The 22,201-nt window shown below is 38.5% G+C and overlaps 1 protein-coding gene across 7 annotated transcripts; it reads left to right on the top strand.

Moving 5' to 3' along the window:
* Positions 1 to 20,063, top strand: LOC116335915 (zinc finger protein 79-like). 7 transcript variants are annotated; one of them, XM_039605610.1, is made up of 10 exons: positions 2 to 352; positions 748 to 828; positions 1,534 to 1,688; positions 8,301 to 8,409; positions 8,605 to 8,840; positions 11,288 to 11,355; positions 14,848 to 14,933; positions 16,060 to 16,295; positions 16,618 to 16,724; positions 18,028 to 20,063. In XM_039605610.1, the coding sequence occupies exons 1-10, from the start codon at positions 37 to 39 to the stop codon at positions 19,316 to 19,318; spliced, it is 2,685 nt and encodes an 894-aa protein (XP_039461544.1). In that variant the 5' UTR covers positions 2 to 36; the 3' UTR covers positions 19,319 to 20,063. The 7 variants fall into 7 exon arrangements, with proteins under 7 accessions (XP_039461558.1, XP_039461552.1, XP_039461544.1 ...); XM_031759697.2 differs by having other exon boundaries at positions 4 to 352; positions 1,549 to 1,688; positions 18,025 to 20,063; XM_039605607.1 differs by having other exon boundaries at positions 4 to 352; positions 18,025 to 20,063.
* The last annotated feature ends 2,138 nt before the right edge of the window (positions 20,064 to 22,201 follow it).

Genomic DNA, 22,201 nt, shown 5'->3' with positions numbered 1-22,201 from the left:
AAAAGGATACAGCTGTTGTTTCTCCCCGGACGCGATATGTGGCTGCACCGTAACGGTCTCAACATCTTCAACCTCAAAACCGTGAAAAAACAAACAAAGAAAAACATGTTTTGCTGGACGAGCAGCAGCGTGGGCTCGGAGCCGCTCGACGGCGTCGCTAACATGTCTAAGAGCGACATACTGAGAGGAATCATCACTGAGAAACTGAGCACAGCCGCCCGGGAGATCTTAGCGGTGGTGGAGAGGACGATAGCTGACTACGAGGAGGAGGTCGCGGGCTTCAGACAGGAGATCGACCGGCAGAGGAGACTGCTGGAGCTTCTGCAGCCTCGGGTCAAGCTTGAGAGAAGAGGTCAGCAAAGTTCTCGTTATGGATGTGCCGAACTTTCTTTCCAAAACTACACATTTGACAAAATTACACATTTATACTCACTAACTGGCAAAGAAAAAGATCAAAACATCTGAAACGAATGATACACAAATTGTTTTTATGACGTAAACAGAAAGATTTTTGTGAATTGGGTGGGTTTGGTCACTTTCACATTCTGTACACAGCACTTAATGTAGAAACGGACAGACAAAGTGAAGGTCCTGCTGTGCAAAGGTGAACCAGTCTTTTAGATCAAAACAGCTAACAACCTCGGAATCTGTCTTATATTTACCTTATTACGAATATTTCACTATAAATATTTTTTTGAGTTCTAGGCCCTCTTAATTTAAAAAAAAAAAAGTATTTTGTTTTTAAAGAGTTGACACCAGAGCTGCACAGCTGTGACGTATTGATGGAAGCCAGTCTCGAGGAGAATGAGCATCACACGCAGCAGTCAGGTGTGTTTCTGAGGAGGTTTTGCATTAGAGATTTTGTGTTGTAAAATACAGATGAAGTAAAAGAGGAGTTGGAAGAGTGTTAGAGTGCTGGTTCGAAGTTATGAGATTTGCACATAAACTGCATTTTTTAAATTCATATTTGACGTAGAATTCCAACATTTTTAGAATTGAGTTTGTAGTAAAAAGCCTTTATTTTAGTAAGTTAAAGACATTAAAAAATGCATCAGCTTGCACCTCTTACAGCAGGGGTGTCAAACTCCAGGCAGGTTTTAGATATCACCCTGGGTCAACACACCTGAATCAAATGATTATTTCATTACCAGGCCTCTCGAGAACTGGAGGTAATTTAGCCATTTAAATCAGCTGTGTTGAATCAAGGACACATCTAAAAGCTGCAAGACACCAGCTCTCGAGGCCTGGAGTTCGACACCTGTACCTTACAGGGTGTAGTGATACAAAAATGCTAACAGAACAGTTACAGCTGCACTCAGTACAGCTGAGCAACACTAAACAGCATATAAGAAAGCAAAGTGTATGTTTTTGTTTAGAGCGCAGCAATTTCCTGCTGTAAAATGTAGGGTAAATTGGGTTTTGCTTCAGTGCACGCATAGAAATTGTAGAAGTGTATGCAGATCTTGTAAAAATTTCCTTTAGTGCTCAAACAGTCCTCTGATGTAAAACTCAAACATTGCTGTGTTAAAACAGACATTCTCTGTCCAGATGTGAAGGACACTGTGAACTCAGGTCTCCCGGTGTACGATAATGTGGACGAGGAGGGGGTGGAGATGCCATTTGTGCAACCAGACACAAGCTCCACACAGCATGAAGAACATCTTAAGGAACCAGATCATCAAATACCTGTAAGGTTCGAAATTCACATATCTATCTTAGATATGTGAAAATGTCAAAACTTAAAATTATTCAAGTCAGCTCTCGTGTGATTTATACTGAAAATGAAAAATTTTGCAGTAATTGGTTATTAATTAGTTTGAGTTGAGACATAAAGTGAAAACCTGGCCGAAATGCAACACAGTCCAAAACCGATTAAGTATTTAGATATATTACCAAGTGTGTCTACATAAGCTGTAATTGCCTCAAGCAGCTTTCAGTCCAAATCTTATAACTTGGCACTCTAGATCAACCTGAAGGTCATCTGAATGTATTCTCCAAGGTTTTTAATTAACGTTCTTGTCAACTAATTGGTAGAGTACATTTTGAGGCCCTATATCTTTTTCAATAAGGCCCTATATCCCTACCCTACCTTATTGAGTCTTTTCTACCAATTGGTTTACATCTGTATTGCCAAAAAAATCCACCAAAAGGCACTGTGACTTAAAAAGAATAGACCGAGAAGGGTCTGGCTGCAGCCGCTGTGGGGTGCCATATTACCTCCACAGTAACCGGAAACACGTGACCTGCATGGATACAGTGGAAACCTTGCAAGTGGATCGTAAAGGTTGGGACAGAGTCTTTCATATATAAATTTGCCTTTAGCAATTTCATAATTCTAGGAATCATCTAGTTTGCTTACATTGATCATGTTGGCACTTTGCGTTACAGCAATGGGCATTTTTAAATTTAGTTTTTTTATCGTGCTCCATGGCAGAGAAACACACAGATATGTCCGTTTACTGGCCCTGGTTAAAGTAAGAGAGCTGGATTAAGGGCTTCTGTGGGCGACATGGCAAAAAATACACATTTTGCGTTAGAATATGATTTTTTTGTTGGCATCAGAGATGGAAAGTAACAAAGTACAAATACATCATTACTGTACTTGAGTAGAAGTTTCTGGTATCTGTACTGCTACACTTTCTTGTGCCTACTTTATACTTCTACTTCTTACATTTTAGCATGACCTGTACTTTGTACTCCCTACATTTTCAAATCAGGGTTATTACATTACATCTGCTTTTTTGTTGCCCAGATTTTAGTTAGCCTCTGTTAAATTGTCTGTTATATGTCAATAGATACGTATGTCACAAATAAAAGCGTATTGTAAATTATGTTTTTGTAAAGAATTTTCTCCCCAAATCTATTACATGCTAACTGTAATGTGTTATTTCTGCTAAAACCTGACACTAAATGTGTATACGGTGTTTATCTGTTTCTCTCTGTTTTAGATGCACATATCAATTTGGAATTCTGCCTCAAAGCCAGAATTACAGGAATGCACCACGTGTTGCAGAAGACTTTTTCACTGCCCTCTGTGCCCCACTTTCAGCCCTACTGTCAGGGCAGTGATTGAGGAGCATATAAATGGACACATTAAAAATGCTTTGCCTTTTAAAGGTATGTTAGTATTATATATACCTTATAGTTAAAGTTATAAATATGCACTTCTTTTTAGTACTTCTGCATTCTCTTTGTTGACTTAAAAGTTGCTTTTCACATTGTACAGTTCAGTGCATTCATCAGCAAGAGAAAAATGTGTTTTCATTAAATACATTTTTTGTTCCTGTTCACTACATTTCTTGACAGCTCTTGTGATCCATACCATTTTGCTTTTATTATTGAGCATCGCTTGGATATTTTTCTTAACATGTACACTCTGATTGTTAGATAAATGGATTCCATTCTATATAACTACATTTAAATTACATGTGGTTTTTTTGTCTCTTACAGATAAAATGATATGCCGGTGCAGACTGCCATGTAGGACAACAGGACACTTTCACTGTCCTGTCTGTAACATGACAATCATACGGCGTGGGGATATGGCAAGGCATTTATTGTCATGTCAGCATTCTTCAATAGCTAGTCAGCCACCACTATCAGGACTGCTCCCCACTGCACTCTCCAAGGAGCCCCGTCGCCCTCTCATTGTCTTCTCTCCAGCATCTAAACCATTTTCTGAGTCTTCGGTAGAACATGCTTATGCTCTACCCTCTGTGCTAAATAAAGTCCATGAAAATGAAATGCCCTCACTGTGGTCTTAGTCTTCTTTAAAAAAAAAAAAGGCCTCAAGGCTCACATGATGAGGAGGCATTCAAACAGATCATTCAAACAGATCAATAGATGTTTGCCTGGCCTGGCATCTGCAGTATTTTTGTGTAGAGGGACTTCTTCCTCTTTGTTTTTCAGTTTGCAGAGGACATGGAGCTCTTTTTAAATGTGCTGACGAGCAGGGACTATGGGTCAATGCGATGTTTGACATTTAATGGAGAGATGAAGGAACTGGCTGTTTGGGTTTTGTTTTTTGTTTTTTTTAATGTGTTGTTAGGTTGTTGTTTTGTTTTTGTTTTTTTTCAGTGTACAGAATTCCAATTAAAGTTATTTCAAAATGTTGTTTACTTGTTTCCATGTCCATACTTACAGTAAAACATTACAGTGTAAATGTAACAGCATTGTTTTATATTGTTTTATTGTTTTATACTTGAAACTTCAAATTTAAAAGCTTAGAGTTGCTATTAACATTAATGTATTACCCTGTAATCAATAACATTTTTATACATTTTATGCATTAAGCCTCTGGGCTTTGTGCTGGCCATTTGTAGCCACTTCACTTTTATTTATTTATTTATTACCATTTTTGCATCAAATATTACATAGACTGCAGTGAATTTATTGAGCTTTGAGGTTCCCAGTCAAACGTAGCTTTGAAGCACGTGCTAAAAGAACTCTTGTACTTTTCATAACAAGATACCATATGCAAAATATTAACACTCAAAAAAAATCATAGGACAGTTCAAAGCTGCAGCACAAACAGCAAAAAATACTGTTTGTATATGTGTCGGGGAGTTTATGCAGGTGCACAAAGGACTACCGCTTTAAGTAAGTCTAACAGCTTCTTTCCATCTTTTCTTTCTGAAAAGATGGAAAGAAGAGCATCACTGCTCTTTTCTACAATCTCCCGGATGTCTTGGAATACATTGCCTTTGTCCAATGGAAACCGCTTCACAGTAGTAGCAGTCCTCTAAAACCTACAAATGAGTAATGATCCTGGAAGAAATGGGGCACACACTAGTGACTAATATAAAATAGATGAAGTATACAAGAGAATAGAACAAGAACACAAATAGCCAGGGGTAAAAAAAACCCCCAAAAAACATATATATATATATATAAATGCATGCAACAACTCCACATCCACAAGAAAATAACAGAAATATAATGTGTTTTATTGTAAACTTACATTTATGGATAATAAATTTAGCTAAAAGTATTAACAAAATATGGGATACATCACAAAAACAACATTTCTCGTGCGACGTAACTGAAGTCACGTGTTTCCGGTTACTGTGCAGGTCACAGTATGGTGCTCCACAGTGGCTGCAGACAGGTGCTCCTGGATTAACCTGTTTAAGACCCTTGTTCACAGGAAGTTAATGAGTTGAGCATGCTCAACTCTTTTTTTTTTTTTCTTAAAAAAAAAAAATTTAAACGTAGGCATAATTTTTAAACATTGTACAATGTCAAAGGTTTTACTAAACATATAGTAATATTGTGAAAGAAAGCTAATGTTATGAGTAACGATGGAACGATCTGATATTACGTATCGGTATCGGTCCGATACTGATCTAAATTACTGGATCGGATATTGGAGAGAAATTAAAAATGTAATCCGATCCATTAAATATCACGAAAGCACCTCACAAAACTTGCGACATGGGGTAACTCATAGTGGCTGTGGAATGCGAGACCTCTCGGCAGTCTGGTTGAGCATTTGGAGCCTCGCTACCAAACCGGCATTTCATCTCTGAGAAAGTTATCCCATAGAGAAGTAAAGCAAGTGTGTAAGTTCATCTCTGAATGTTTGTGAAGCATTCCAGCGTTAAGCTTAACAACCGATATGTGGAGTGACTACCTCTTCTCTCCCCCTCCCTCTCCTGCTGCTACTTCAATCATGAAACTGATCAATGATCAGCTGATCGGCTTTTCTGTCGCGAGTCCGTCTCTCTTCTTTGTTTTTGGCCCACTTCTCATCAGAAAGAGGAAACCAGCGGCTGAACAACATCAGCACGTTAAGCTTGATAAGCTGTTGTTAGAATTTATTTAATATTACTTTCTACACTAGGATCCTTTTCTACATAGCTGACGGCTGGTAACTGTGCAGGGGCGGATCTAGCAAAGTTTACCCAAGGGGGCCGATAGGGCATGAACAGGGAAAAGGGGGCACAAAGACATACTTTTCTTTCTTATTCTCATTTAAAATGTCTAGCTTTTAATAAATAATTATCTGAATCTTACACCCAGAGTTTTAATGTGATGTAAAATGTATAGAAGTCCATTACTGTATATAGTAACCATTAAGTTTAATATATACCCTAGTAAGCTATAGTACTTTTTCCATTGGGAAGGTACCATCTGTGCAGTCTGCAATTCTGTTGAAGAAAGATGTTGAATCTATTTATTTTAATTAATTTTTAATTTAATTATTGTTGAAAAATAATTGATTTCTCTGCATTGTTTTTTAACATGTTCATTAAATTAAAGTTGATTGCGTCATAAGGCGGAGGGTGGGGGTGGTTCCCTATTTTTTTTTTTTTTTTTTGCTAGGAGTTTGCAACCCTATTAGTTAGGTTGCTTAATATTTCCGCTAAGTACTCTTTAAAATACCAGAATAGGGAGGATGGAGTAGGTTTAAATTTATTAGATTTATCAGTATTTCTGAACTATGAAATAGTTTTTGCATACAGATATAACAGAATAGCTTTAGCGTTTGTTTTTTTTAAAAACTTGAGTATGAACTTATACAAAGTGCAGCAAGATATTAAAAAAAATTGTTTTATTGATTAAAAAACACACTATATCAGATTCATATCGGTATCGGCAGATATCCAAATTTATGATATCGTTATCGGACATAAAAAAGTGGTATCGTGCCATCTCTAGTTATGAGATTCAAATATTTTGTAAAAACACGTTACCAAATGATTGATTTGTCCATTTATGATAAGATATGATAAGGTAAACCTTTATTAGTCCCTCAAGTGGGACATTTGCATTGTCAAGAGTTATGACAACTTGGGACACTTCACTGTGAAAACCAAGGCCGTTATAACCACTGTCCAAAGGTATTGTCAAGGTGGAAATGTCAGAAGTGCAAAGTGTTTCTGTGCCTGAATGCCCACCAGCAGTGCTTTGTTGCACATCACCAGAAATAAAGGACATCTAACACCTCTAAATTGCAGTTGCAGTTGGTTCTGTAGCACAACAACTCTCTTGTACTTGTTCTGTCTAGTCTGCTGCTAAGTTACAGAAGTTTATAACTGATTTATTAAGCTTTTAAAAATATTTTTGTATTCAGTTTTACCCTTAATGAAAATCTCAACCATTGGGTAGAGGCCTATGTTTAAAAAAAACTATGGCGTTTCAAACTATGTTTGAAAAAAAAAAATCTAAACTTTGTTACTGTTGTTCTAAAGGAATAAAAAATGCAAAGAAATATTTTTTTAATTGCAGTTTTCTTGATGTGAATCTCAAATGGTTAAAAGAATTTATAGAATTACAAAGACAAAATCTCAGAACTTACACAGCCTTCAGTCCATTTAAAAATATAGATATAGAGTCTGACCGATACCAACACCATTATTTGTTGTTTTGAAAATTTGTTATATATATTTTTAGACACATGAAACATAAACAGACGCTCAACCATAAAAGGCCGATGGGGTGTTGTCATCACCCCCACTGGGTGGGTGGCATGGACACACAAGTGTGTACCCTGCCTGTTGCCCAGCTGGGATAAGTTCCAGCCCTCCCGTGACCCTTGTCCACCTCCAGCTGGAGGCGTAGCTGCTAAAAATCTCTAACTAAATCTCAGTGACCTGGAACACAACTGTTTTCACTTTTAAAATTTTAATTTATCAGCCGATCTAAATGTCAATACAGATATATCAGGAAATTTTTTATATCAGTTGATATCTCAGCCCCACCAATACGTTGGCTGAACTTTAGTAGATGCTACAACAGGAAAGAGAAGTATGTTCTTCTGTATGGGTCAGAATTCCAACTCAGCATTTGCATCACAAGCTTTAGAGATGTACCAAACTCTGACATAGACAACATGTGAGACTGTTGTTCTCTTTGCAAGAATAGATGTTACCGCTACTGTTTCAGGAAATCTCACTTTCAAACACAGGCACTAGTAGCTAAAATCGTGAGTCTACATCCCACTCAGAAGGGCTAGAATTAAAATTTTAAGTGTTTTTTTGTATTTACCATTAGGATAAAGGGATGGTGAACCATTTTTTTTCACTTGAGTTAAATAACAGCAAAGACATTCACCTTTTTATTCATCCCGAAATGTCGATTCTAATCATCTGAACAGAGTCAACTTTTTGGTATTTCCTTACCTGGATGACTGAGCATGCATCAAGGCTTTTTAGTCATGTTTTGTGGTTCAGTTTGTATTTAACCAGGCCAGAAGTCAGAGTGTGCAGACCTCTCAGTTCTATTTTGTTTGTTGTCTAATGTATATTTTGAGCTTTTATCAAGAGATTATCTGTAAATAAACTTGTTTGTGCAATCAGTTTGAAACGAAGAGGCCCAGCAAAGCTCTGACTGGAGGCACGCAGACCCTTCCAAATTTCCGGATCCGCATCCTGGAGGATTCCCAGACCGAAGTACTCTCTAACCTTGGTATACTTCAAGATCTTTGTTCTTCAGATATGTTTTGTATTTTTGTTTTTTCTTACCAATATTAAATGTGTTTGAATGTAAAGAGGCCCAGCAAACTGTTTCAGAGTGACATTCATCGTTATTTCAGGACCTCCAGGTGGACTCTTAGGTTTTACAAATGATCATGAAAGTGCCTTTTTTTCCCTTGTATTTCAGTGTTTAAGAAATGTCCGGTGCAGGATCTGAGGTGTCCTCCTGGTCTACAGGAGGACGACTTCCTGGAGCTGCTGAGGTCCGCCTTCCCTCAGCTAGGCTCTGATGAACCTTTGGACTTTTTTACATCCAGCACAAACAGGAGGCTCCAGCCTTTGCAAGTAGAGCCAAGGACCCCAGAGGTGATCTACAAGGCCATCAAGACTGCAGGAAGCTCGGCCCTCTACATCAGACCGAAGGTAGGTTGATACAGTTCTAAACAATTCATAAGAGGCATTTTGACACTTGTGGAGTGATGTTTTGTTGGGAAGGACTGCATTCTCTTCAAGATTCAAGATCCAAGAGCTTTATTGTCAATACAGTAGTATACAAAGTATACAGTGTACCAAAATGGATGATGTGTCTGTCATAGAGTTGGGAGCTGTCCTCACTATCCGCTGCAGAGACCTCTTTTCAGCGAGGGTGCAGTTCCCGTACCAGATAGTGATGTAGCAGGATGCTCCCAATGGTTCCCTGGTAAAATGATGAGAGGAGGGAGACTGGCCTTCTTCAGTTTCCTAAGAAAGTGAAGACATTGTTGGGCTTTCTTCATGATGGTGGTGGTGTTCAGGTTCTAGGAGAGGTCAGCTGATATGTGCACACCCAGGAACTTCACACTGTTGACCATCTCAACAGCAGATCTGTTGATGTGCAGTGGGGTGTGGGTCGTTGACCTCTTCCTGAAGTTAACAACCATCTCTTTAGTCTTCTGAACATTTAGAGACAGGTTGTATATCTGACACCAGTCCACCAGGTGTTGAAGTGTCATCCTGACATCTGCTGTGGACAGACAGAGTACTTGGTCATTGGGGGAGGGGCGCATCTTCCTTGCTGGCTCTTTGTTCTCTGCCTCAAAACGTGCAAAGAAGTCATTTAGTTGGTCCGACAGTGAGGGATCACTGCTGCATGCCGGAGGTTAGCGCTGGGCAATATGGCCTAAAATCCATATCGCGATATAATTTGAAGCACGTGCAGTAAAGATATATATCGTGATATAATCTTTTCTTCTGTATAACGTATTTTCCACACTATAAGGCACACTTAAAATCCTTTAATTTTCTCAAAAATCGAGAGTGTGCCTTATGTATGAATTCTGGTTGTGCTTACTGACCTCGAACCAATTTTGGCGTGCAGAAATCTGTTAAAAAATGTTTTAGTACAACTTTGGTAAGCCGCACTGCTTGATGGATTGTCAGAGCATTACGGTTGCCATAGTGAGGAGCTTCGCGGAGTAATCTGGGTCCAAAACTCCGTCCGCTCCGTCCGGTTACTGAAGTTGGACTACCTGGTATATAATGTTGTGCTACGTGATTGCTAGCGACACAGCTATGTTAGCATAACATTAGCACAGTGAAGCTGGAGGATGAACGCCAACTTTTTTTCCACTCGATAAAAGTTAACGTGAGGGATTCTGGTGGTTAGGGACAAATACAATCGCATAGCAGGATGCTATACACGGGCCAAACTTCAGTCAGGAGAACAACTGAGATTTTTCATCCACAATACAAGGTTAGTTATTAATATACTGCAACAACATGGGAATAGAGCAGCTGCGAGAGAATTCAACATTAATGAATCAATGTTACGGAAGTGGAGGAAGCGCAGTTGTTGGCTTTCCCCATATTTCAAAAGTGCTTCATCTCTTTGCTATGACTGTCACCCGGCATAATTTGCAGATGATAATGGTTGTAGCCGCAGCAATGCTTTCGACCAAAACAGGCACAGCTTGATGATGTCATCAACATGCGCTATCGCGATAGAGCGGTACAGTCAAAATCTCTATCGTTGGCCAAATTTATATCGTTTCTATCGCCCACCCTACCGGAGGTGTTGGCTTATAGCCCGTGATTGTTTGGATGCCATGCCACATGCACCGAGTATCCTTTGTACTTGTGAAATGTGTGTTGATCTTATCTGCATACTGCCGCTTTGCCTCTTTGATGGCCTGTGATAGGTCTGCTCTGGCTGTAGTGTAAACTTCTCTATTTTTGGACTTAAAGGCAGAGTCTCTGATTTTCATCAGGTTGCGTAGCTTTGCAGAGAACCGGAGTCTATGGTTTGCATAGATGATGACGGTCTTGAACACAGTGACATCCTCAATGCATTTGCTGATGTAGCTGGTAACTGAGGTTGTGTACTCCTCCAGGTCCACGGCGTCTGAGTATGTAGCAACTTCTCAAAACATATCCCAATTTGTGCATTCAAAACAATCTTGCAGAACAGATATGACCCCCTCTTGCCAAGTTTTCACCTCTCTGAAGGTTGGAAGTCTGATCCGTTTGTTGATGGGTCTCTTAATGGCATTTTCAGAATAAATATTCAATAATTTTGCCTGTTCAGACATGTTCTGATTATTTTCATACCAATTGGGTTGTATTTTTACCAATTAGTGCATATTCATCTGGCATTGTTATATCAACAGGGTAACAAATGTTTTAGACATTTAGGGTCGTTTGTTCAGTACAGGAGATTTTTTGCAATTGTGTAAGTTTTTCCATAGAGACCGAATCATTTGGAAGCTAAAGCTTTCAAATGATGAAATGTTATGTCAGTTGGTGCATGTTTTTTTTCTGTTGGGGAAACTAAACACTGGCTGGCTAGTAATGGTAAGGTTTGAGATATTTTTCCGCTGTGTCTGTTTCTCCAGAAACAAGATGACAACTCCAGATCCAACCCTGCAACACCATCAGCTGATGGAGCAAAATATATCAAAAGGTAATCAAACTAACCAGAAGCAGTATATGTTAAAAGAATGCTTAAGGAATTGGGGTTGGTTGACGTGTGCACACTCACTGGAAAAGAAATATACTTTTTTTTTCACATTCCCACCATATGTATTCAAGACTGGACTATTTTTTTATGTGACACTTTGATAAGCATAAAATTTTAAATTGTGATATAGGGGTGAGAGATATTTCGGACCATGCAGGGGTGTACCTGACACTCCATTTGGATTCAGATCGCAAAGAGACTTTATGAAGGCTTAATACTAGCCTACTACATGATGTAGAATTCAAAAAGTTTGTAAAAGAAGAATTTAAGGAATACATAGAGTACAATAACAATGGTGATATTTCTCCTAGTATTTTATGGGATGCAGTGAAGGCAGTTCTTAGAGGGAAGCTAATTTTGTGGTCCTCATATAAAAAAAAAAGGAAAAAGAGAAGTATCTAAAAGACCTTACTATGAGACTGAAACACCTAGAATCAGAACATATGAAAAATTATAGAAACACAACAGATATTAAATAGGTTATATGATGACCAAATAGACAAAAGGGCTAAACTCATTAAGCAGAATTATTATGAAAATGGTCCCAAATCTAAGAGACTCCTTGCTTGGAGGATATGGAAACAGCAGGCTGACAGATTTATTTAGAAAATTAAAAACCCAGCAAATGATAAGATATGTCATGACATGAAAAGAATAAAAGAATCTTTTGTGACCTATTATACCCGACTGTACGCAGAACCACACATGATAGATGTGCCCTCTGTTAATCTATTTCTTTCCTCACTTGATTTACCATCGATAGGAACAGAACAAAATAGAAGATACACAAAGAATAACTACGGAGGAGATTAACGGGGGGGGATACCACCATCCTGGAAACGAGCACTTATTTCAGTAATTCCCAAAGCGGGTAAAAATAGAACAGAATGTGGTTCCTATAGACCCGTATCAGTCTTGAATATCGACTATAGGATATTTGCAACAATATTAGCTAAATGGTTGGAATTTATAACTTCAGAACTAACAGATGCAGATCAAACAGGTTTTGTTCGAAATAGGCAAACTCATGATAATGTGAGGCGGGCTCTCCATCTAATAAATAAAATGAAAAATATCGAATCAGTAGCTGTCAGTCTTGATGCCGAAAAGGCGTTTGACTCTGTCTGCTGGAATTATCTTTATTTGGCCTTAGAGAGATTCGGTTTTAACAGCCAAATCATCAGATGCTCACAGTCTCTATACAACTCACCCACTGGATTAAAATTAATGGTGATTTAACAGATACACTACAACTAGAGAGAGGCTGCCGTCAGGGATGCCCTCTGAGTCCCCCTCTCTTTGCGCTATTCATTGAGCCCCTGGCGCAAGCTATCAGGGAATCTAAAGACATTAAAGGTGTACTAATTAACAATATAATGTATAAAGTTGGTCTATGCTGACGATGTTCTCATAATGCTAACTAACCCGGAAATCAGTCTGCCTAATCTTTTTTCATTATTGAAAACATTTGGCATATATTCCAGATGTAAATTAAATTTACAGAAAACTCAGATTCTCTTATATAATTACCGACCACCACAAGACATTCAAAAGATAGCCAAGTTTAACTGGAGTAACACCTCTAGAAAATATCGAGGAATCCATATACCCACAGATCTATCCGACCTCTATGAATGCAATTATGTCCCACTGACATCAGAAATTAAGGCAGACCTACAGCGCTGGTCATTATTGCCAATGAATATGCATAATCAGTACTACTTAAAAATGAATCTTTTGCCAAAGCTTCTCTATTTGTTCCAGGCGCTGCCTATACACGTACCCTCCAAGCAATTTAACGATTAGAATAGGATCATCTCTAATTTTATTTGGGCCAAACAAAAACCAAGAATAAAATTTCAGACGTTACAACTGCAAAAGGACAAAGGTGGATTCACTCTGCCATGTCTTGAGGACTATTATAGGGCTGCACAGTTACGAGTGATGATTGGGTGGTGTGATCCAATGTGTGAGGCTAAATGGAAGGAGATAGATCAATCCTACTGTGAGACACCGCTTCAATCACTGCTTGGAGATCAACCACTCATTAAAAGACATATAGATGCAGACCTGCTCCCGGCACTAATGAAAGTGCCCATAGAGATACGGCATAGGATACTCAAATATGAGAAAACTGAAAAAAGTGCCTGGACTTACGATTCGGATTTTGCACCTGCAAACATGGATAAGAGATTTATACAGTGGTCACATAAGGGTATAACAGGCTACTAGAAGTTTACAGATAAAAATGTACTAAAAGACTACCAGCAATTCCACAGAAGTTTTTACTTGGAAAGACAGGATTTCTTTAGATACCTCCAGCTGAGGCACCATTACGACAGAAACATAAAATTCCTAGAAGAGGAGGACACGGGCTTGGTTAAAATCTTCCTTGACTCTTGTAAGGGGAATGCACCAAAGAGACAGATATCCAGATTATACAAATGTTTACAAAGATGTAGGAATAATGACACAACATATATCCGAGCTAGATGGGAAAAAGAGGCTGAAATAATAATACATGACAACAACTGGTTCAATATATGTAAGGCTGTGGTAATGACCTCAAGCTCAGGTCTATGGAGGGAATTTGCATGGAAAAACACAGTGCGTTTTTTTGTCACGCCTAATGCTAAGAGTAAACAAAGTAAAGACCCCGACAAGGCTCAGTGTTGGAGAAACTGTGGATGTGTATCTGCAGGACATTTTCATAGTTTTTGGGAATGCGCTAAGATTGTCCCCTATTGGCTAGTAGTGATCAAAGAAATCAATACCGTGATGGGCTTGAACTTGGCCCCTGATTTCACTGTGTTTTATCTATGTGATTTGCCACAAGGACTGAGGAATTCAGACAAATATCTTTTATTGATACTATTGGCTGGTGCAAAGAAAGCCATAACTCGCAAATGGCTAAACGTGGATCCACCGTCATTCTTGGACTGGATAGGCATTAGGAAATTTCTCACTAAGACTTGCTGCCGATAAATTTGAGAAATACTGGAAAAAATGGGACCTTTACTTAAATGGAAAAATATTATAATTTCTGGTACCATGTATCATTGCATTCACCTATTTGATCTGATTTTACCATAAAGGGATATGTCTTTTTTTTGTTTGTTAGGCTAGATGCTCTGTGCTTGTTGGGGGTCTGAATGTTTTGTAAAAGATATACAGGACTGTCAATAAAAATAAAGTGTAAAAAAAAAAAAGGTAATCAAACTAAAGAGGGCATCACTTGTGCGCTCTTGTGTATTTGCTGGCTCTAAAGACGTATAGCACTGCTAGAGCCAGTCATACAAACCTAGAGCCAGTCATACATTTTGGCCACGTTTTGTTGTAAAAAAAAATTGAAAACACAATGCTGTGACACTTTCAGCCTATTAAAGCCATTAAAAAATGTATTTTCCTTCTTCTCTGCGTGTTTGCGTTTGATAGGGTGAAATACAATGACGCAAAGACTCCTATAGATTTCCGGATCCGCATCCTTGAGGACTCTCAGATTGACACGCTCTCGAACACTGGTACGGTCATGTTCTTCATTATGGAGCTAAAATGGTTAGTCGATTAGTCCTAGAGACTGGCAAACTATGATTGCTAAATAAAAATATATGTACAGTGGTGTGAAAAGGGGTTTGTCCCTTTCTTGATATGATATTTTTTGTTTGTCACACTTGAATGTTTCAGATCATCAAACATAGTTTTAGACAAAGATAACACAAGTGAACACAAAATGCAGTTTCCAAATGAAGGTGTTTATTATTAAGGGAGGAAAAAAATCCAAAATGTGTGAAAAAATGATTTCCCCTAAACCTAGTAACTGGTTGGGCCACACTTAGTAGCAACTGCAATCAAATGTTCTTGATAACTTGCAAAGAGTCTTTAACGGCGCTGAATTTTGGCTCACTCATCTTTGCAGAATTGTTGTAATTCAGTTGTATTGGAGGGTTTTCGAGCATGAACAGCCTTTTTAATGTCATGCCACAGTCTCATAAAGATGTTTTCTGGCAAAACTGAGATGTACCTTTTGCTCAGCAGTGGTTTTCGTGTTGGAACTCTACCTTGCAGGCCATTTTTCCCCTTAATAACAACACCGTCATTTAGATGGGCGATCGTGGCTCAAGAGTTGGGAGTTCACCTTGTAATCGGAAAGTTGCCAGTTCGAACTCCGGCTTGGACAGTCTCAGTCGTTGTGTCCTTGGGCAAGACACTTCACCCGTTGCCTACTGGTGGTGGTCAGAGGGCCCGGTGGCGCCAGTGTTCGGCAGCTTCGCCTCTGTCAGTGCGCCCCAGGGTGGCTGTGGCTACAATGTAGCTTGCCGTCACCAGTGTGTGAATGTGTGTGTGAATGGGTGGATGACTGAATGTGTAAAGCGTTTTGGGGTCCTTAGGGACTAGTAAAGTGCTATACAAATACAGGCCATTTACCATAGAGCTGGAAATCGGGAAGGGGGCAAACACTTTTCCACATCACTGTATATATTCCACAGCTGGTTACTAAGTGGTTGCCTGAGGTTATCAGAAATCGCTAGGCAAAACTCCACTCCCACTCCACAAAACTCTCTTACCTGTTATTTAACTGTTAGTTAAATAACTGTTAGTTTCTTTCAGGTTTTAGATCCATCAAAGGTTGAACTCTTTTTATTTCAGTGTTTAAGAAATGTCCGATGCAGAATCTGACGTGTCCTCGTGGTCTACAAGAGGACGACTTCCTGGAGCTGCTGAGGTCCACCTTCCCTCAGCTGGGTTCTGATGAACCTTTGGACTTTCTCATATCAAGCTCACACAGAAAGCTCCAGCTGTTGCAAATAGAGCCAAGAACTCCAGAGGTGATCTACAACGCCATCAATGCTGTTGGAAACTCGGCCCTCTACATTAGGCCAAAGGTAGGTTGATACAGTTCTAAACAATTCATATGAGACATTTTGACACATTTACATTTGTTAGCACATAATTTCTGCTTTTCTGTAGAGCAGCAGCTTTCACAATCTGCTTTGCTCCTAGCTTGTCGATATTTTTGAGTCAGGTGATTTTCTAGCAAGGAAGTAACATCTGAAATATGGTTCTTGTAAATGTCTGTAGTTGTGGGTTGACTAGAAGAAGAGAATTTTTGAAAAGACGGTTGAATTTAAAAAATCTAATCTAAACTTGTACTTTTGTTTTTGTAAATAAATTTGTAAAAATAATTTGTGGAACTAACCCTTACAGACAGGGAAGGAGGAAGAGAAGACCCTTCACTCTTTACAGACAAATGTCGACCCAGTGTCCAGTGATGCCGAGGCACTAAGAAGTGTTAAAGCTAAACTGCTTTCCAGGTAATTTAAAAAACTGATAAAACAACTGAAATTAAAGAGATTTGCTACTGATATTCTTTTTACAAAGGCTTTTACAAAAACGTCTTCTGAAACAATAAAAAAGAAAATGAACAACATGAAAAAAAATCAGTTGTAGCCAGATGACACCATAACTTACTTTATTATTATGCTTAATTAAATTAATTAATATAAAGAAATGCATACGTCATTTTACTAACAGGAGTCAACTGAAAACTAAAGATGGCGAAATCTGAGAAAAGAAAATGGCTCTAGAATTCGCAATTTACAGTTTTACAGGTGGAAATTTTTCTGCAATTTAATTAATGAATTTAATTAATTAATTAAGATATATAAGTCTAAGATCTAGTGTAATCTCCTAGTTTCCTAGTTTTGTGTTTTGTTTCCTGCATTTAGTGTTCATGTTTCACAGCAAATAAAGCTGCCATTTTGAGTGTTAGACGTTAAATGTCTCAGTTTGTAAGGGACAATTCAGATGACCTTTTATTGGATCCCAGTGATCTCTGGGGCCCTCAGACAATGTCAGTTAACACAATCCACCGTGCCATCTGCAGATACTAGCTAAAGCTCCGTCATGGAAAATAAGTCATATTTGAACATGGCCCAGAGGTGCCATCGTGTCCTGTGGGCCAAGAGTCATTCAAAGAAGTCCAAATTTAATATTATTGTTGGTGATCATGAACGTTGCGTCCGCCAGGGAGACCATCCATCGTGTTATCAGCGTTCAGTTCATGGAAGATGCTAACCATTGCACAAAAAGTTGGACTTCTGGACAAGCTAAAGGAAGATAGAAGTTACCGTATTTTTCGGGCCATAAAGCTCACCGGATTATAAGGTGCATTAAGCGTAAAAAAACAACCAAACAGTCAGATAAGTCAAACTTTACTCAACTCATTCTTCTTCCATTGATTCATTAATGATGAATTCTCTGGCAGCTGCTCTATTCGTATGTTCTGCACCTGGATACTGGACTTATTTTTCTACAAAGGTTTGAACTTTGACAGTGTTTAAACAAGAGAGAAAAGTGTGAAAATGTTCATGCCTGTCTGAGAAAAGTGTACAAAGTGTGTAGTGAGGGGTTTTACAGCCTTAAAACATCTATAATATTTGTAAAAAATAAAGCTTACCAGTTTGCGAATTTTACCTATTGCGGGTTATTAATAGAATGTAATTCCCACGTTAAACGAGGGACCACTGTAACTGGAATTCAGTGAACACTTAAGACTTTGTCTTAAAGTCATTTCGAATTTGCACAAAGTAACTACAAATTTATGTTCCTCAGCAGCCCAACTCAGCATGACGATGACACCACAGTCGACGTTCTGGCCACCAACTCAACATCAGAAAACCAGGACCTGCGAACTGAAGAAGATGTTAGTGACAGCGAGGTTAACTCCAGTGATGGCATGAATGAAGATGAGATGTTGGATGGAGACGATGACTGGAAACCTGATCCCAAGCCGCAACTGCCAAAAACAAAAAAAGAAAAACAAACAAAAAAGAAGCAAGTAGCCAAGTGTTGGATAAAGAGGTTTAAGGGTAAAATTTCCTGTAAAGTTTGTGGAGTTGAGTACACTCACCTGGCCAGTTTGATGAGACACATCTGGAGTCATGTGGATGAGCCGCAGAGTGTTTGTGGAGTTTGTGGAAAGACTTTGGAGTCTGTGGAAAAGTTGAAGGAACATCTTCAAAATTACCAAAAAACTTACAAGTGTTTGATTTGCGGGAAGTCTTTCTACTCCAGAAAGAGCTTCCGGAGCCATGTGTCTTTTCACACAGCAAACAAGCTGTTCAAATGTAACGTTTGTAGCAAAACCTTTCCTCGAATGTCTGCCCTGAGGATTCACCGTTCGATTCATGGAGAGGAGAAACTATACCAATGTGATATATGCCCCAAATCATTTGGTCTTAAGGGACAGCTCACAGCTCACACCAAAACCCACACCAGAAAAGAGCGATACCACTGTAAGATTTGTGGTAAGTCTGTCTCTGATCGCAGGGCTTTGAGCCGACACAAGCTGACTCACACTGGTGAGCGGCAGTATTGCTGCCACATCTGCGGAAAGCAATTCAGACTTCAATGGTCTTTGAAGAGTCATGAGAAGATTCACACAGCCAGAGACCAACCGTACCTCTGCCACATCTGCTGCAAAACCTTCACGACAAATCAGACCCTGAAGGCTCACCTGAGGACGCACAGCAACGAGAAGCCTTTTGTCTGTGTCACATGCAATAAAGGTTTTGTGAGCAACGGCGAACTAAAGAAACACTTGCGAGTGCACAGCGGTGAGGCTCCATACGGCTGCACCATATGTGGACGCTTTTTTAAACAAAGGGCTGCCCTAAACTCCCACGTCAAGATCCATGCAGGCATCAAACAGTTTGTGTGTGAGATCTGTGGGAAGGCGTGCTCTCGCAAGGCACACCTGAAGATTCACATGAGGATCCACAATGGAGAGAGACCGTATCAGTGCACATTATGCGAGAAAGCCTTCACTCAGAGCCACTGTTTGAAATCACACATGAAGATCCACCAGCCCGAAGAACACAAGTCCGACACTCAGTCCACGCTCTGAGAGAAATTTTAGCACAGGGTTTTAAAAATCAGTCAGTTAAACATTTTAGTTTCCCAAGTTCATGTGCTACAACCTTTTATATTTGTTTGTTTTCTTAAGTCAAAAAAGTATGGAAGTGTTAACAAAGTTTTCAGACTACTTTTGGATAGTTAAATGTAAATGTGATTATGATGGCCTCACTATGGTGAGTTTTCCCTGAAAAGGAAAAATTCTGTGTATTGACAAAAAATGAGTGACTTATTCAGTTATTGATTATTTCTTTTGGAGATTATTTCATTTTTTATTTTTATTTTTTTTACCAAATATGTAGATGAACATTTTAATTTTCCTTTTTCAACTTGTGTTACTTGACACTGCCGACTAAGGTGGAGTCAAAAAAGTAGTTTATGTTCTTCTGTTGAGCAAATCCTTAACTCCAGACTTTCTATCCATAAAAATTCTATCCATCCATCAAACCAGTTCCGACTTGTGGGTGCTGTCTGAGCTCTATCCCAACTATCAGAAGAGGAAGAGGATGGATGAATGGATAAATATAATTGTTACAGTGCCACCTTGCCTCAATTGCTGTAGTGTTAGCAATTACAGTATGATTTTTTTCCAGATGAGTGTTGTTAGATTCCGAGGTAGGCTTTGGGGTTTCACTTGTCTGGAACAGCAAAATGTTACAAATCGTACTGTGTGAACTGTGTGCTTAATTTAGATAGTAACATGCTTCCTTGAATAAAAAAATAAAATAAAAAGCTTACTAGTACTGAGTTGGACCTCCTTTAGCCTTTAGAACTGCCTTAATTCGTCCAGGCAGAAATTCAACAATGCGCTGGAAACATAGCTCAGAGATTTTTCTCCATATTGACATTAAAGCATCGCACAGTTCCTACAGATTTGCTGGTTGCACGTGCATGATGCAAATCTTTGATTTAGAGCATGTTCAAGAAACCAGTTTGAGATTATCTGAGCTTTGTAGCACTGTGTGTTACCCTGCTGGAAGCTCTCATTAGAACAGAATGGGGGAACTCAGTGTTCTGCAGGTTTTAGATGTCTCCTTGAACTAAATGATTCAAAATTACCTCATCAACATGTCTTGAAGTTCTGCAGAGGTAATGAACTAATCATTTGATTTGGATGTGTTGACCTAGAGTGATATCTAAAACTTGCAGGACGAGCCCTTGAGGCCTGGAGTTCCCCACCCCCTGCATTGTTCCCCCAATCCCTCAACTCTTTTTCCTGTGAACACTTTCCTGACGAGCTACACACATCTAATGTTTTTTACCCATGTGAAAAATAAATAAATATATTCATACACTGCATGAATATATGTTAAAATCTCAAGTGACACAAAAAGAATAATACACTACGCGAGGCTATCACATTACTATTGCATTACCAATGCTGGCATCAGCTTTAATCTAGCCCTTGGCCTTTGGGGGGAGTTGTGCTTTCACTAAAATCTTTTTTAAACAATATGTGTTTGATATATTATTAAAACAAAAAAATATGCCTGATTATTTCCTTTGATGGTTTCTATCAGTCATGATTTAATCGGGCGCATTGCAGCAAAACACTTCTGACAGTCGTGCCAGCAAAGCCAGAGGGATCCTCACCCCTGACACCAACACTGAACCTGGGGGGGAGCGAGAGAGGGAGGAGTCAAAGGTTGTGGTGAAATAAAAAAGAGGATTATATCTGAGAGTGTTTATGCACAAAATGTTCTAAATATAAATGTTTTTTATTGTTAATGGAACGTATTGTGTGTGCGTTTCTAGGGCCTGCAAATGGAAATAAAAAAAGAGTGAAATTGAAAAAAAACTGTTTTCCTGTGAAAAACGAATAGTTTAATATGTTAAGAAAATATTTTTTCTCCTCTTTTGGCAGTTTTGATTTATGAAGTAGACTGATGAAAGACAGTATTATGGCCACAGGAATAAAGAGCTAAACCAGCCCCGACTCTCAGGTGATTGAGGTTGTAGATAGATTAAAATCTGTGAGCATTTGGGAGGTTTTGTAGGTTGTAGGAGAGAAAACTATGAGGAGAGCACTGGAAGAACCTGAGGGAAGAAAATAACTGTTTGTTGGGGGGTGGGGAGGTCGAGGGGTTTATAAACATCATGGACACGAGTTCATCTCTACAGTAGAGACGAATCACACTCAAAGACTGTCCTGCCACTCTTCTCTGTGTTAACATCTGAATTATCCACAAATCTCTAAATCTACTTTTACTTTAGGTTTCTATTCCCTCCTTACAGTCAAGGACAGACAGATGCTCGGCATAGAGGTAAGTATTCATTCTAGTGATTATTGTTATTATTGGATTTTTAATTGAATTATATCAAATTATAACCTGGGTGTATTACCGGCTCTTTGGTCCTTATTTGGGGACTCAAAACTGTTGTACGGTAAAGTCATTGTCATAAATAGTCATATTGATATCACATAAATACAAGGTAATTTCTACAAAATTTATTAATATAACTTAATTTTATTGTAAAGTAAATTACAAAAATATGTTTTTTATGTTTTAAATGGTAAATTTCATCATAGTCCTCTGTTAAAATTAAGATTTTCATGTACAAATGATAACTGTTTGGTAAATAAAGATATTCATGCCAACTCACTGTCTTTTGTATCAAATATAAATGTAACTAAAATAACAATAAAACAGTTTTAACAGACAAAAGTAAACAGAGTAAAAGTGTCAATCAAATTAAGTGCTTATAAATCTTTGATTACCTTTTCGTGTTGACAGTTACATATTAATGATAGAGCAATAACTAGTAAATGATTATTTGTAATATATAATGTAATGCATACTAAGATGATAATGAAATGTATATTTATTCATTCTGACTGCCTCAGTCACTGTAAACTGTTTGGATTATTGATCTT

This window comes from Oreochromis aureus, linkage group 3 (assembly GCF_013358895.1).
Source record: "Oreochromis aureus strain Israel breed Guangdong linkage group 3, ZZ_aureus, whole genome shotgun sequence".
In the NCBI taxonomy this organism is placed as follows: domain Eukaryota; kingdom Metazoa; phylum Chordata; class Actinopteri; order Cichliformes; family Cichlidae; genus Oreochromis; species Oreochromis aureus.
Note: the sequence above shows the minus strand (reverse complement) of the source record. Positions and strands in the feature narration are given on the sequence as shown.